Source organism: Saccopteryx leptura, chromosome 13 (assembly GCF_036850995.1).
Source record: "Saccopteryx leptura isolate mSacLep1 chromosome 13, mSacLep1_pri_phased_curated, whole genome shotgun sequence".
NCBI lineage: Eukaryota > Metazoa > Chordata > Mammalia > Chiroptera > Emballonuridae > Saccopteryx > Saccopteryx leptura.
This window is the reverse complement of record NC_089515.1, coordinates 43,212,630-43,226,703: the sequence shown is the minus strand read 5'-3', so window position 1 is coordinate 43,226,703 and position 14,074 is coordinate 43,212,630. Positions and strand designations below refer to the sequence as shown.

The following is a 14,074-nucleotide window of genomic DNA, read 5'->3' as shown; positions in this document are numbered from 1 at the left end:
TAGGGAGAGGAGAGACAGTCATTATTTCTTTTTAGAGACCCTCACCCCTCCCCAATATCCCATCTCTTCTCTGGGTTTCCCTCTGCCTGGGACAGCTGTGCTGAGCTGCTGTGGGAGCCCTGCTGCCTGTCTGGGCATGGGAGCTCTCTGGGGCAGGGGCCTGGGCAGAGGGGGTGGCTGCCTGTGCCTGCCTGACATGAAGGATCTGGTCCCCTACAGAGGCATCGTCACTGGCATTTACACAACCAGCTCCCCTGAGGCCTGCCAGTACATCGCCTGTGACTGCCGTGCCAACATTATCGTGGTCGACACACAGAAGCAGCTAGAGAAGATCCTGAAGGTTTGGGGGAAAGGGCTGTGGAGTTCGGGAGTTAAAGCTGGGTGTCCTTGGGGACTTCCAGCAGTTAGAGGACTTTCTACCCCACTTGCAGAGCCCCCTTCATCCTCAACAACGCCCATGCATTAAGACTCATTCGCCAGTTCAGAACACTGAGGCCCAGAAAGTCCAAGTGACATGCCCCACATCACTCAAGAAGTGGGTGACAGGGCCTGGGCTAGAACTGTCAGCAAGCCAGCTGCTTCCTATGACTTTTTCAGGTCAGGGTCGCACTGTGAGGCTGGGGTCCTATGACAAGGGAAGGGTCGTGTGCGCTGTGGATGGCTCAGGACCCTGACACCCTGAACACTCCAGTCTGATTCTCAGCAGGATGGGATGGGAGGACGGGATGAGGGGCCACAGGTTGGGCTGTGTTAGGACTTCTACTGAGGACACAGCAGGAGCTCAGAGTGCCTCTATTTTTCTTTTAGAGAGGGAGAGAGAGAGGGACAGGGACAGATAGCAAGGGAACAAGATGAGAAGCATCGACTTGTTGCTGCACTTTAGTTGTTCATTGATTGCTTTCTCTTATATGCTTTGGACCAGTGGGGCATTGGGGGTGGCACTAGCTGAGCCAGTGACCTTGGGCTTCAAGCCAATGACCTTTGGGCTCAAGCCAGAAACCATAGAGTCATGTTTATGATCCCACGCTCAAGTCAGCGACCCTGCACTCAAGCTGGTGAGCCCACGTTCAAGCTGGATAAGCCCGTGCTTAAGCCTGAGACCTCGGGGTTCTGAACTTGGGTCCTCAGCATTCCAGGTCAAAACTCTATTCATTGTGTCACTGCCTGGTCAGACTCAGAGTGCCTCTTGAGCCAGCTGTGTCTTCCTGGAGGGTTGATGCCTCCTCATTCATGTAAGGCCCGTTTCTGATTGGCTCTGTCCCCACATGCACTCTGCTGGCGTGTGGTGTACTGGGGATACCTCTGCAAGGTCCACTGCAGCACAATTAGTCTTCCTCCCAGGTACACAGCCTCAGGTTGGCTCTGACGCATGTGCATGTGCCTTCTTTTATGTCACTTTACTGTTAGTCTGAAAATCCTCTTTCCACAGGCACTGTGGACCTGCTTTTCTTTACTGTTAAGGACTTATCAGATGGGCTCACTATAGCAGTAAGGGGGACTGTCTTCCTGCTTGGGGGTCCTGGTCCATCTCTGCCCCTTCCTAGCCTTATGTTTTCAGGATCTCCCATTCTGAGCATCTCCATCTGTCTGACTTGGATAAATGCTTGAGATTGGGAGAGGACATATGGGAATGGATGATTCGGCCCACAGTGAACTGCTCTGGAGGCCCCCGTCTCACTCTCTCCACCCCAAGCATTAGGTCCTTCACCAAACAGATAAGGGACAAATATTCAAAGGATAGTGGCAAGTTACTGGCCTGCCAGGCACCCTAGAGCTCAGCAGGGTTCTGATTTCCTCGGGAGTGGTGGCTTGAGAGGCCCCAAAGGCCCCAGCCAAGAGCTAACCCATTTTTCACATGGTGTTCTCATCAGGTACCAGGTGGGGAAGACTGTAGAGCTTCAGGAGCCACCAGTAGGTTTTGTCCTGTTCCTTAGCGAGACGGTCACCTCCTCATAGATGTAAATCTAATCCACATGCCCTCTCCTCAGCCCCATTGGCAGCTGAAGACACTGAGGCCCAAAATTAGGAAATGTCCACTCTAGGACAGTTACTCAAATTAAATTTGTTATGAAAATTTCTAAAACTCAGAGAGAAGCATACAGTGGACCCCAATATGTCAATCATTGAGATTTAACAATCATCAGTGACATTTCATCACACTCATTTCACTGTTGCACCTTTTGTGCTGACTTTTTTTTTTTTTTTTTTTGTGACAGGGACAGAGTCAGAGAGAGGGACAGACAGGGACAGCCAGACAGGAAGGGAGAAAGATGAGAAGTGTCAAATTCTCATAGCGGTGCTTTAGTTGTTCATTGATTGCTTTCTCATATGTGCCTTGATGGGGGGGCTACAGCAGACTGAGTGACCCCTTGCTCAAGCCAGTGACCTTGGGTCCAAGCTGGTGAGACTTGCTCAAACCAGATGAACCCATGCTCAAGCCGGCAACCTCAGGGTCTCGAACCTGGGTCCTCTGTGCCCCAGTCTGACACTCTATCCACTGCACTACCACCTGGTCAGGCTGTGCTGAAATATTTTAAGGCACATCTCTGACATTGTAATTTCTGTCCCTGAAAATTTCAATATACATCTTTATAAAAGGGACACCTTTCATAAATAATTATGGTAACTTTATCATAGCTAACACAGTAAACAGTTCTTCCATATTTAATATCCATAATGTCTTTTTACAGTCGGTTCGTAAACCCTACCACAGATGCTGTATGTGGCAGTGTCTCTTAAGTGTCTGATTTCACATCAAAGCCCTATCTTTTGCTATTCTAGCCACAGACCCACGTGGTCCCAATCAGCAGCATCAATATCACTAGGAAGCTGGTTAGAAATACAGATCCTCAGGCCCCACACCAGACCCACTTGCCTCAGAAACTCAGGGGTGGGCTCACACGTATGCTACGTTTAACATACCCCCAATGATGCTGACACAGACACATGTGTGAGAGCCTCCAGAATCTGGGTCAGCCTTCCTGAACAGCCTCCCACACCTAGATTTGTCTGCCAGCCTATTCCTCCAAACTCTGCTCTTCCTGTTAGATCACCCTGGTTTCATGCATTTCAGAGTAAACATTGTGAAGCAAGAACACCCTGTAGGTGGCGCTGTTGACTTCATAATGCACCACCTCACCAGGCGGTTGATGTCAGGTGGGACCACCTGTAGCGATGCTGAAATTTATCCATGGGTTTAGTGGCCACATGATCCTAGAAAGGTGATGTCGCCATCAACCTTCTTCCATTCATATTTTTGCCTGAATTAATTATTTCATGAGTGACAGCAAAATGTTAGTTTTCTAGTCATCAGCTAGGATTCTTCTCGAAGGAAGAACTTTCTCTCATCACCTGGGGCTCTTTGCTATTTAAAGCACCCCTTGGTACAGAGAAGGTGGATGTGGCAGTCAGAATAATGGTGTACAGGAAGAGCTCATTTTATTGTGCCTCACCAAGTTGCGTTTTTTACAAATTGAAGACAAGACCCTCCACCAGCAAAAAGATTGACTCCCTTGGTTGCTGTGGTCTAGAACCAAACCCACATGTCTCTGAGTTGTGCCTATATCTTGGTGAATGTTACATGCATATTTGAAAGCATGTGCATTCTGCTGTTGTGGGCTGGAATGTTATATAAATGTTAATAATGTCAAGAAGGTTGATAGCTTTATAATATTAAATAATCTATATCTTTATTGATTTTTTTTTTTTTTTGAAGCTGGAAACGGGGAGAGACAGACAGACTCCCGCATGCGCCCGACCGGGATCCACCTGGCACGCCCACCAGGGGCGATGCTCTTCCCACCAGGGGGCAATGCTCTGCCCCTCCAGGGCGTTGCTCTGCCGTGACCAGAGCCACTCTAGCGCCTGGGGCAGAGGCCAAGGAGCCATCCCCAGCGCCCGGGCCATCTTTGCTCCAATGGAGCCTTGGCTGCGGGAGGGGAAGAGAGAGACAGAGAGGAAGGGGGGGGTGGAGAAGCAAATGGGCGCTTCTCCTATGTGCCCTGGCCGGGAATCGAACTCGGGTCCCCCGCACTCCAGGCCGACGCTCTACTGCTGAGCCAACCGGCCAGGGCCTCTTTATTGATTTTTTAACTTTTTTTTTCTTTTTTTTTTCAGAGAGAGAGAGAGAGATAGACAGGGACAGACAGACAGGAACAGAGAGATGAGAAGCATCAAGTTTTAGTTTTTCGTTGCGCATTGCAACACCTTAATTGTTCATTGATTGCTTTCTCATACGTGCCTTGACCGCGGGCCTTCAGCAGACATAGTAACCCCTTGCTGGAGCCAGCGACCTTGGGCTCAAGCTGGTGAGCTTTTGCTCAAACCAGATGAGCTCGTGCTCAAGCTGGCGACCTCGGGGTCTTGAACCTGGGTCTTCCACATCGCAGTCCGACGCTCTATCCACTGCACCACCACCCGGTCAGGCACTTTTTTTTTTCTTAAGTGAGAAGCAGGGGGGCAGAGAGACAGACTCCTACATGCATCCTGACCAGGATCCACCAGAAAACTCTCTACCGGGAGATGCTCTGCCAACCTGAGGCTGTTGCTCAGCCACTGAGCTACTTTAGTGCCTGAGGCAAGGCCATGGAGCCATCCTCAGTGCCCAGGGCCAACTTGCTCCAACTGAGCCAAGGCTGTGGGAGGAAAAGAGAGAAAAGGGAGAGGGAGAAGGATGGAGAAGCAGATGGTTGCTTCCCCTGTGTGTCTTGACTGGGAATCAAACCCAGAACTTCTACATGCCAGGGCCAATGCTCTACCACTAAGCCAACCAGCCAGGGACTCCCTATTGATTTTTTGTGTACTTCAGCTTTCCTGAACTTGGATCTCCGTCATTTCAAGTCAGTGAGACAACTGAGTTCTGATTTCTTCTCCTTCTCTCTCCTCTTCTCCATTGTGGGCTGGATCGGTTTGTGAACCAGGCCCAAGGCTGGTTGTCCTCTAATAGAATCCTCCCCACCCCACCCCAACCCACCCCACTTCACTAAAGTTTTGATGGGAAATGTATGGCTAAAGGCCAGTGTCCTGCTGGGTCAAGGTCAGAGCTGGGGAAATCAGTGACCTTTTCCACAAAGTGTCTACCAGGCAGACTGACACCTAAAGATGGGGCTCTTCTCAGGAGGTAGCTTTTTTTTTTTTTTTTAATGAAACTTCATTTAGTTTTTCTGTCAACACAGATCTGGAAAAACCTGCCCCATCTGAAGGCAGTAGTAATATATCAAGAACCTCCTGTAGAGAAGATGGCCAGCGTGTACACGGTATGGGCAGAGGGCCTGGGTGCCCAGTGGGACCTCCCTGGGCCTGCCTGCTAACCTGGACAACCCACTCTCTCCTCCTGGCCACAGATGGAGGAAGTCATGGAGCTGGGGGACCAGGTGCCTGAGAATGACTTGGATACCATCATCAGTACCCAGCAGCCCAACCAGTGCTGTGCCCTGGTTTACACGTCTGGCACCACAGGCAACCCCAAGGGTGTGATGCTGAGTCAGGACAATGTAGGACTGGTGTCCCATTGTGGGTGGGGTGGGCTGCAGATGGATCTGGGCAGTTGCCCCAGCAGCCGCTGGAGAGGCTTCTCTGGCCCTCAAGTCAGAGAGTGGGGAAATGTGGGGCAGCCCCTCAATCTGTGGTCCAGACTGAACCCAGCAAAGGGAGGGGGGCTGTCCCTGGGGGTTTCCTGCAGAGATGCCCAGGAAGGCAAACACCCCAGAGGTCCCCCAAAGAAATAGCCCAAGCCCCAGGTACCCACATATGTGAGCAGTTCCAGGGCTGGCACGTAGACCCTGCCAGACCCATCCACCTCTCCTCCAGATCACATGGACAGCACGGTACGGCAGCCAGGCAGGCAGCATCCACCCAGCTGAGGTCCAGCAGGAAGTGGTGGTCAGCTACTTGCCCCTGAGCCATATTGCTGCCCAGATCTACGACCTGTGGACGGGCATCCAGTGGGGGGCTCAGGTCTGCTTTGCCGAACCTGATGCCCTAAAGGTCAGTTTGCGTGGATCACCGGCTAGCGTGGATGTCTGAGTATATGTGCCAGGGCCACCCACATGTTTGCTTGAGGGTCCTAGCTGTGCATTCGGGACCTCCCTGGCTCCCCATGTATGTATCAGTCACAATTCTTTCAGCTGCAACCAGTACAACCTTCAATGACTGAACAAGAAGGAAAACTGATGGCATTAACTAAAGGAAAGTTGAGTCAGAGTAGTTCTGTGGGGCTGCAGCACCATCAAGGACAGGCCATCCTCAGAGACAGGTAGCAGATAGTCACAGATGGCCATCGCCCAACCCTGTGCCTCATCAACTGTACCTGTTCTTTGGGTCCTTTTTTTTTAACCATGAGGACTTTCCCAGAAGCCCCCACCCCTCACTGACTTCATTCCACCTGGCATCTCATTGACCCAAGTAGGGTCACATGTCCACCCTTACACTAGTCACTGCTTAGGGGGACAGGATATCACCTTGGAGTTAGAATAAGGAGTAGTCACCACCCAGGACTCAGGACCAAGGTTCTTCAGAAACATCTGAACGACATCAGGGTTCTATTGGCAAAAAGGAGCAGTGAGCAGATGGCTGTTGAATTGTGGCTGACAGCACGTGCCCTGAGGCGTATGCACAGGTGTATGCATACCTGTGGAGGATGCCTGTGGTATGTGCATACTGACCCTAGTGACAGGGCCTCCTGCCCCCACTGGCCCTGAACCAGCAGGCCTATCTCTCTCTGGTGGCAAGCAGGGGAGCCTGGTGAACACGCTGCGGGAAGTGGAGCCCACGTCCCACATGGGCGTGCCTCGGGTGTGGGAGAAGATCATGGAGCGCATCCAGGAGGTGGCAGCTCAGTCTGGCTTCATCCGGCGCAAGATGCTACTATGGGCCATGTCAGTGATGTTGGAGCAGAACCTCACCTGCCCGGGCAGGTATGGAAGTCTGGGTCACAACCCCAGTATGCAACTGAGGATCTGCCGGGGCAGACCTATCTGAGACCCACCGGCCTGTCGGCTCTGTCTGGACCCTTGTGCAGAGGCCCTGACAATGGCTGGCTTGAGTCCCTATCCTCTTCCCAGGCCCCACAGAGTCATCTTGTCCTTGGGTTCTGACTGTGAGGACTAACTTGCTCCCTCCAGGTGCATTCCCCTCCCGGGAGTGATTTCTGACCTCTGCAGTGACCAAAGAAGGGGCCACAGTGGTGGCGCTTATCCAACCTTTTCAGCCTCCTAAGTGACCACTGGGATCTCTCCTCTGGCCTTTCGTTTGCCTTTTACATTCCTGCACAGTGCTGCGGGAGGGTCAGTGTCATAAATCTGGCCTACACTAATTTACAAATATTTTCCATGATTACTGTCTGTGAAACAGTATCATGTTTCATGAGGCTTGTGTGCATGTGTCTGCACGTGAGCTTCATTTGCACAGATGTGAAGTAAATGTGCAGGATGACGCAATCATAGGCCTCAGATGGGCTCACACACATCCATCCAGGCGTGTCCATACATGAGTGCTTCCAGTCTCTCTACGTTGTGTGTGTGCTGGTAGACAGCTGAATATGTTTGTCTGACTTCCTGGCTTAAACATATTTGCAGCCCTGGTTGGTTGGCTCAGTGGTAGAGCATTGGCCCGGCATGTGGATATCCTGGGTTTGATTCCCAGTCAGAGCACACAGGAGAAGTGACCATCTGCTTTTCCACTCCTCCCCCTCCCCCTTCTCTCTCTGTTACTCTCTCTCTTCTCCCACAGCCATGGCTTGACTGGTTCAAGTGCATTGGCCATGGGTGCTGAGGATGGCTCTGTGGAGCCTCCCTCAGGCACTAAAAATAGCTTGGTTGCAAGCATGGCCCCAGATGGGCAGAGCATCAGCCCCAGACAGAGGTTACTGGGTAGATCCCATTTGGGGTACATGCAGGAGTCTGTGTCTTTGTCTTCCCTCCTCTCACTTGGAAAAGAAGAAAAAATAATATATCTGCACACAAGTACAGGCACACATACGTACGTGTGCCAGTATGTTCATAGGCAGGGCCAATATTTAAGATATTCAGTAATGGATTCAGCATTAATGCTAACCAGTCAAAGCAGAAAACTGGCCAGGTCATTGTGTACCCACTAAATACCCACCCTTTTAATGCTAGTACATGTGTGTATGTGTGTGTATTTTCCTCTGTGACCTATTCTTCCTCTCCCAACAGTGACCTGAAGCCCTTCACAACCAGACTGGCAGATTATCTAGTGCTGGCCAAGATCCGCCAGGCACTGGGCTTTGCCAAGTGTCAGAAGAGCTTCTATGGAGCAGCCCCCATGACTGCAGAGGCACAACACTTCTTCCTGGGCCTCAACATCCGTTTGTACTCGGGCTATGGCCTCAGTGAGACTTCGGGCCCCCACTTCATGTCCAGCCCCTGCAACTACCGGCTGTACAGGTGCACCTGGGGCAGTGCCCGCTGGCCCACACACCCTTGCTCACACCCCTCAGTGCCTACCTGCTGACTGGGTCCCAGAGCCTGAGCTCCTGGACCATGGGGTAGGTCTCCAGTGCCGTGTTCCCTGGCTAGGCCTCTGTCCCATGGAGGTGGTCTCTGCCAGTGCCACACAGGTCTGTTGCCGAAAGCCAAACAGCCTCGGACCCCTAAGCAGGGTTCTGATAGAGGAATTCCCCTTTGTACCTTTGTTAGTTGTCTCAGCATTGCTGATAACCCACGTACCACTTGGGGTAGGAGTTGAGGCAAGCCCTCTGGTGAGCAGAGAGGACAGTCACTTCTGGGGAATGAGTCAAAGGATCATTTGTTGAGCTTAAATACCTCCTGTTTTTGCTCACCTGTCCAGAGCCTCAATTATTTATTGAGGGACATTCATTTATTAATGCACCTGAAATAATTTGATTGGCCCTACTTCTCAGCTCTAGGTCCCCTGTTAAAATACAAAAAGCCTGGGAGGGGACACCTGGCCATTGGTGAAGACTGAGAGGTTGGAGAATCCCAGGGCTCTCTGGGGCTGATCTGAGGCTTAGAGGAACTGGCTCCCTCTTACCAGGCCTCTGCGCCCCCCACCCCCAGCTCCGGCAAGGTGGTGCCTGGCTGTCGGGCGAAGCTGGTGAACCAGGATGCAGAGGGCACTGGAGAAATCTGCATGTGGGGCCGCAATGTCTTCATGGGCTACCTGAACATGGAGGACAAGACACGGGAGGCCATCGATGCCGACGGCTGGCTGCACTCCGGTGACATCGGCCGCCTGGACGCAGATGGCTTCCTCTACATTACAGGGCGTCTCAAAGGTACGAGGATGCGGGGAGTAAGGGGTCAGGGTAATTACACGGCCACCATCATTTATACCTGCTACTATGGGTAGTGAGTCCTAAAGTGTCACCACTTTGATGGATGTCATTTTACTTAACTTAAAAAAAATTTTTTTCAACTTGTTTGTTCCACATAGTTGTTTGATTTAGTTGTATACTTATTGATTGCTTCTTGTATGTGCCCTGACCAGAGATTGAACCTGCAACCTTGGTGCACCTAGATGATGCTTTATTCACTTAACTACCTGGCCAGTGCCCATTTTACTTACTCTTGTCTCCTGTAGGGCAGATACTATTAAACCTTAACTTACTAATGATAACTTGTCCAAGGACACTGAGCTAGTAAATGGTGAGGTTGGGATCCAAACTCCCTAGAGAAACAAGGCAAGTCTTGCCAGAAAACTTGAAGAAATAAATATTTTGTATTTTATATGAAAATATGGATATGATGTTGAATAGAACACAAATTGGATATAAAATGTAATATAAAATATAAGACTTCAAAGAAACTTCCCGCCTGACCAGGCAGTGGCGCAGTGGATAAGAGCATCAGACTGGGATGCAGAGGACCCAGGTTCGAGACCCCGGGGTCGCCAGCTTGAGCGTGGGCTCATCTGGTTTGGGTAAAGCTCACCAGTTTGAACCCAAGGTCACTGACTTGAGCAAGGTGTTACTCAGTCTGCTGTAGCCCCACGGTCAAGGCACATACGAGAAAGCAATCAATGAACAACTAAGGTGTCACAATGAAAAACTAATGATTGATGCTTCTCATCTCTCTCTGTTCCTGTCTGTCTGTCCCTGTCTATCCCTCTCTCTGACTCTCTCTCTGTCTCTGTAAAAAAAAAAAAAAGAAACTTTCCGTAAAGAACATGGCTCTCCCAGGGAATAAGTTGGGGACTCCTCTGTGGAAAAGGGGCTTTGCTGACTTTGCCTGCATGATGTAACATCCACCTGAACCAGGTGTCTCCTTCTGCTCTGTGCCTGATGTCAATACAGCACCTGTACACAGAATGGGACCAACTCATCTTTGTTGAATTACAGAGAATCAGGGTACAGGAGTACAATTTAGCTAAATCAGTCAAGGTGGTTTTATCAAATGCCTGTGCATCACCATCTAGCCTGGAAGTAAGCCATCACTCAGAACACAGCAGTGCCTTGAAGGCCCAGCACCTGGCTTTGCACACAGAGGCACCCAGCGCACATTCAAATGGAAAAACGAACCATGGATAAGTAGACTCACATCAAGAAAAGCTCAGAGTAGGCAGAGTTAGCGAGGACAAGAAGTCAGACAAGGCTTCTTGAAAGAGGCAGCTGAGCCGGTCCTTGCAAAATAGGCAGCCTGTTGGACAGGTGGGGAGAGAAGGCATCTCAGAGGACAGGTATAAGCAAGGTGAGAGGCCCCATGACAGGGTGGGGAGTAAACAGGCTCTGGGACAGCACTGTACTTAAATCAGCTCTGCTCTGTGGCCCTGGACAAGCGAACTTAAGCTGTCTGTGCCTCAGTTTTCTCATCTGTGAAATGGAAAGAATTCTTTCTTTTTTTTAATAGGCACGTGGTAGGGGTTAAATGAATTACTTATAGCACTTAGCACAGTGCCTGCACGTGGTGAGTACTGTGTAAGTGGTGAGTGGTCATCACTTAGCAAAGGCAGGGAGGGGTGACATGGGGACTCAGGGTGAGGTAGGAGGGTCTGGTAAATGTCTGAGTAAGCAGTTTTAGTTGATGAGTGGAGTGGGAGCACTGGGTAAGCATTTGTCCTCTAGAAACTGCCACCACCCCCAGCAGGTGTGAGGGGATTCTAGGGAGTGCTGCTTCTCCTCTGCTAAAGAGGGACACCTCTGGTCTCCCCACGTGCCCAACAGTGCTGCTCGCTGCTCTGGCCTCGGTTGAGGCTTGAGTCATGGTTCAGCCGAGGCCTGGCCTTGCCTCCCCAGAACTGATCATCACAGCCGGTGGGGAGAATGTGGCCCCAGTGCCCATCGAGGAGGCTGTGAAGACAGAGCTGCCAATCATCAGCAGTGCCATGCTGATCGGGGACCAGAGGAAGTTCCTGTCCATGCTGCTCACCCTGAAGGTGTGTCTGTGAGTCAGGCCCAAGCTGAAACCATGTTTAGAAAGGACATGTCTAGGTGGGTATTAGGACTTTATTCTGGAATAGGCAGTTAGTTCTGCACTGAGGGGCAGCCATCCCATGGGGAAATTCCTGCTTCCCTGGAGGTACCATTAGCAACATGTTTCTGTGACTGTCCTTCATGTCTTCCAGCATAGTCTACTGAGCAGGTCGTTAGCCTCCACATGTTGGACGTGGCAGGGCTTATGTTTCCTGCTCTCAATATGGTTTTATTGCTTGAGGTCTCTAAGCTCTAAGTCTCAGACCTCTCCTCCTCCCACCACAATCAGGGCAGCTGCACCCTAGAACCATAGCTCACAGGATCCACCTCCTGGACACCAGCAGTAACATTGCTCCGAGACTGGGCTGCGGGCTGTGGACTGAGGCATGGTGCTGATTCGTCTCTGGTTTGCAGTGCGTTCTGGACCCGGACACCTCTGACCCTACTGATAATCTGACCGAGCAAGCTGTGGAGTTCTGCCAGCAGGTGGGCAGCAAAGCCACCACGGTGTCGGAGATCGTGGGGAAGGATGAGGCCGTGTACCAGGCCATTGAAGAGGGCATCCGGAGGGTGAACAGGAAGGCGGCCGCCCAACCCTACCACATCCAGAAGTGGGCTATTCTTGAGAGGGACTTCTCCATTTCAGGTGGAGAGTTGGGTAGGTTTGTTTTTATTCTATTTCCCACTGTTTCAGGCACTATGTGGGAGGGCAGAGGTCCCTGACGGTACTTTGGGTTACTGACAGACATTATTCACGTGAGAGGACACTGCTCAGTGCATGAGCTGTGGTTGAGAGCCTGTTGCATGTACAAGGTATGTGCTGGAACATGTTAATTTTAACATACAACAGTTTTTGTTGTTGTTGTTGTTTTTTCAAGTGAGAGGAAGGGAGAGAGACTCCTGCATGCACCCCGACCAAGATCCACCCAGGAACCCCCATCTAGGGCTGATGCTCAAATTAACCAAGCTACTATCCTCAGCACTTGAGGCCAGCGCTTGGACCAACCAAACTATCCTTGGTGCCTGGGGCTGATGCTCAAACCAGTTGTGCCTCTGGCTGCAAGAGAGTAAGAGAAAGGGGAGGAGGGGAAGAGAAGCAGATGGTCATGTGTGCCCTGACTGGGGATCGACCCCAGGATGTCCGCATGCTAGGCTGATGCTTTATTCACTGAGCCAGCTGGCCAGGGCCAAACAGATATTTGACTTTGCTTTGACTATAGGCCACTGTCCCCTCAGATCACCATGTGGCCATGTGGCAGACACCAAGACCCTGTTAGTGTTTGGGCTGGAGTACCTAACTCTAGAGCAGACGTCCCCAAACTATGGCCCGCAGGTCGCATGCGGCCTCCTGAGGCCATTTATCTGGCCCCTGCCACACTTCTGGAAGGGGCACCTCTTTCATTGGTGCCCATTGAGAGGAGCACTGTATGTGGCAGCCCCTCCAATGGTCTGAGGGACAGTGAACTGGCCCTGTGTAAAAAGTTTGGGGACCCCTGCTCTAGAGGGTGAGACCATCATAATCTGTCAAGTCAGCTCACATGGCAGGTACAGTGGTGAAGCCCTTCTGGACTATGGTCCACAGAACTAGGACTCTGCTAGGTCCTTCCAGTTCTGTGGAAGGTGTGGCCTCAGCAAAGTGGATGAAGTCATTCTTAAAGCATCTTGGGGTGTCTTCATGGCACAGGGGAGTTGGCAATGGCTTCTTCAGTAGGGTGCCCTCAGACCCATCAAAGTTGAACTCAGACACACTGCCACAGTAATGTTAATCTGCAGTCAGGCCTGGAGCATGTCTGACTGGTCTGATATTGAGTGCACAGTCAGCCAGACAGATGTCCTCTCCAAGCAGTTTATAGAAATGACTCTGATTTTGGAGTCTCCAGTTACATAGCCAAGAATGAGTTAGCACAAAATGAACTTTCAGCTGCCCAGGACCTTGACTCTGAGCCATTTTGCCCTTGCTTTTGAGGGAGAACCAAGTCCAAGATGAATGATTTAGAGGCCTGTCAGCCAGGCCACCCCCTCCTCCATCACAGGTAGTCAAAACACAATGTCCAACAGTGTCTGAACTTTCACCAAAATGTGGACGACTTGCACATTAGTTATTGTTGTGTAACAAACTACCTACTAATCTAGCAGCTTAAAACAGTAAAAGCTTACCTTACTTTCTGTAGGTCATAAATCCAGGTACCTAGCTGAGTGGTTCTGACTTGGGGTCTCTCATGAGGTTGCAGCAAGTGTTGGCTGGGCAGCAGCCATCTGGAGCTGGCGGGGACCACTCGGTGGCTGTTGGCCAGAGCAGTGGCCTCTCCACAGGCTGCCTCACAACACAGCAGTGGGCTTGCCCCAGAAACAGTGATCCTCAGAGCCCAGGGCAGAACTTGTAGTCTTATCATTTTGGTTGATTGAATAATTTATTCATTCAGGGGACAGCATAGAAAATACATCGAGGTCAGAAACAGGTTCAAGTCTCAAGGGTAAGGTGGACATGGCTCACACTACTACGTACATGAAAGAAACTGGTCTCTCAAGTGACAGACCATCACTTCTGTGTTCTGTTGGCCCTTTCAACCAATGCTGGTGCAACATGGGTACCAAGGGTCACTTAGGGCCATCTCAGAGTCTGGCTACTGTTTTCTCTGGTGGCTTAATTCCAGTTACAGGACTCAGTCTGGATCTTGACCACGT

The 14,074-nt window shown here is 50.9% G+C and overlaps 1 protein-coding gene across 3 annotated transcripts in view; it reads left to right on the top strand.

Moving 5' to 3' along the window:
- Positions 1-14,074, top strand: part of ACSBG1 (acyl-CoA synthetase bubblegum family member 1) — a 37,940-nt gene that overhangs the window by 21,928 nt on the left and 1,938 nt on the right. For all 3 annotated transcript variants that reach the window (XM_066354795.1, XM_066354794.1, XM_066354793.1), the window contains 9 exons: positions 220-340; positions 5,175-5,255; positions 5,343-5,492; positions 5,809-5,985; positions 6,733-6,914; positions 8,175-8,405; positions 9,039-9,256; positions 11,213-11,352; positions 11,804-12,047. In XM_066354795.1, coding sequence (XP_066210892.1) covers positions 220-340; positions 5,175-5,255; positions 5,343-5,492; positions 5,809-5,985; positions 6,733-6,914; positions 8,175-8,405; positions 9,039-9,256; positions 11,213-11,352; positions 11,804-12,047 — 1,544 coding nt within the window. The remainder of the gene's footprint in view (positions 1-219; positions 341-5,174; positions 5,256-5,342; positions 5,493-5,808; positions 5,986-6,732; positions 6,915-8,174; positions 8,406-9,038; positions 9,257-11,212; positions 11,353-11,803; positions 12,048-14,074) is intronic.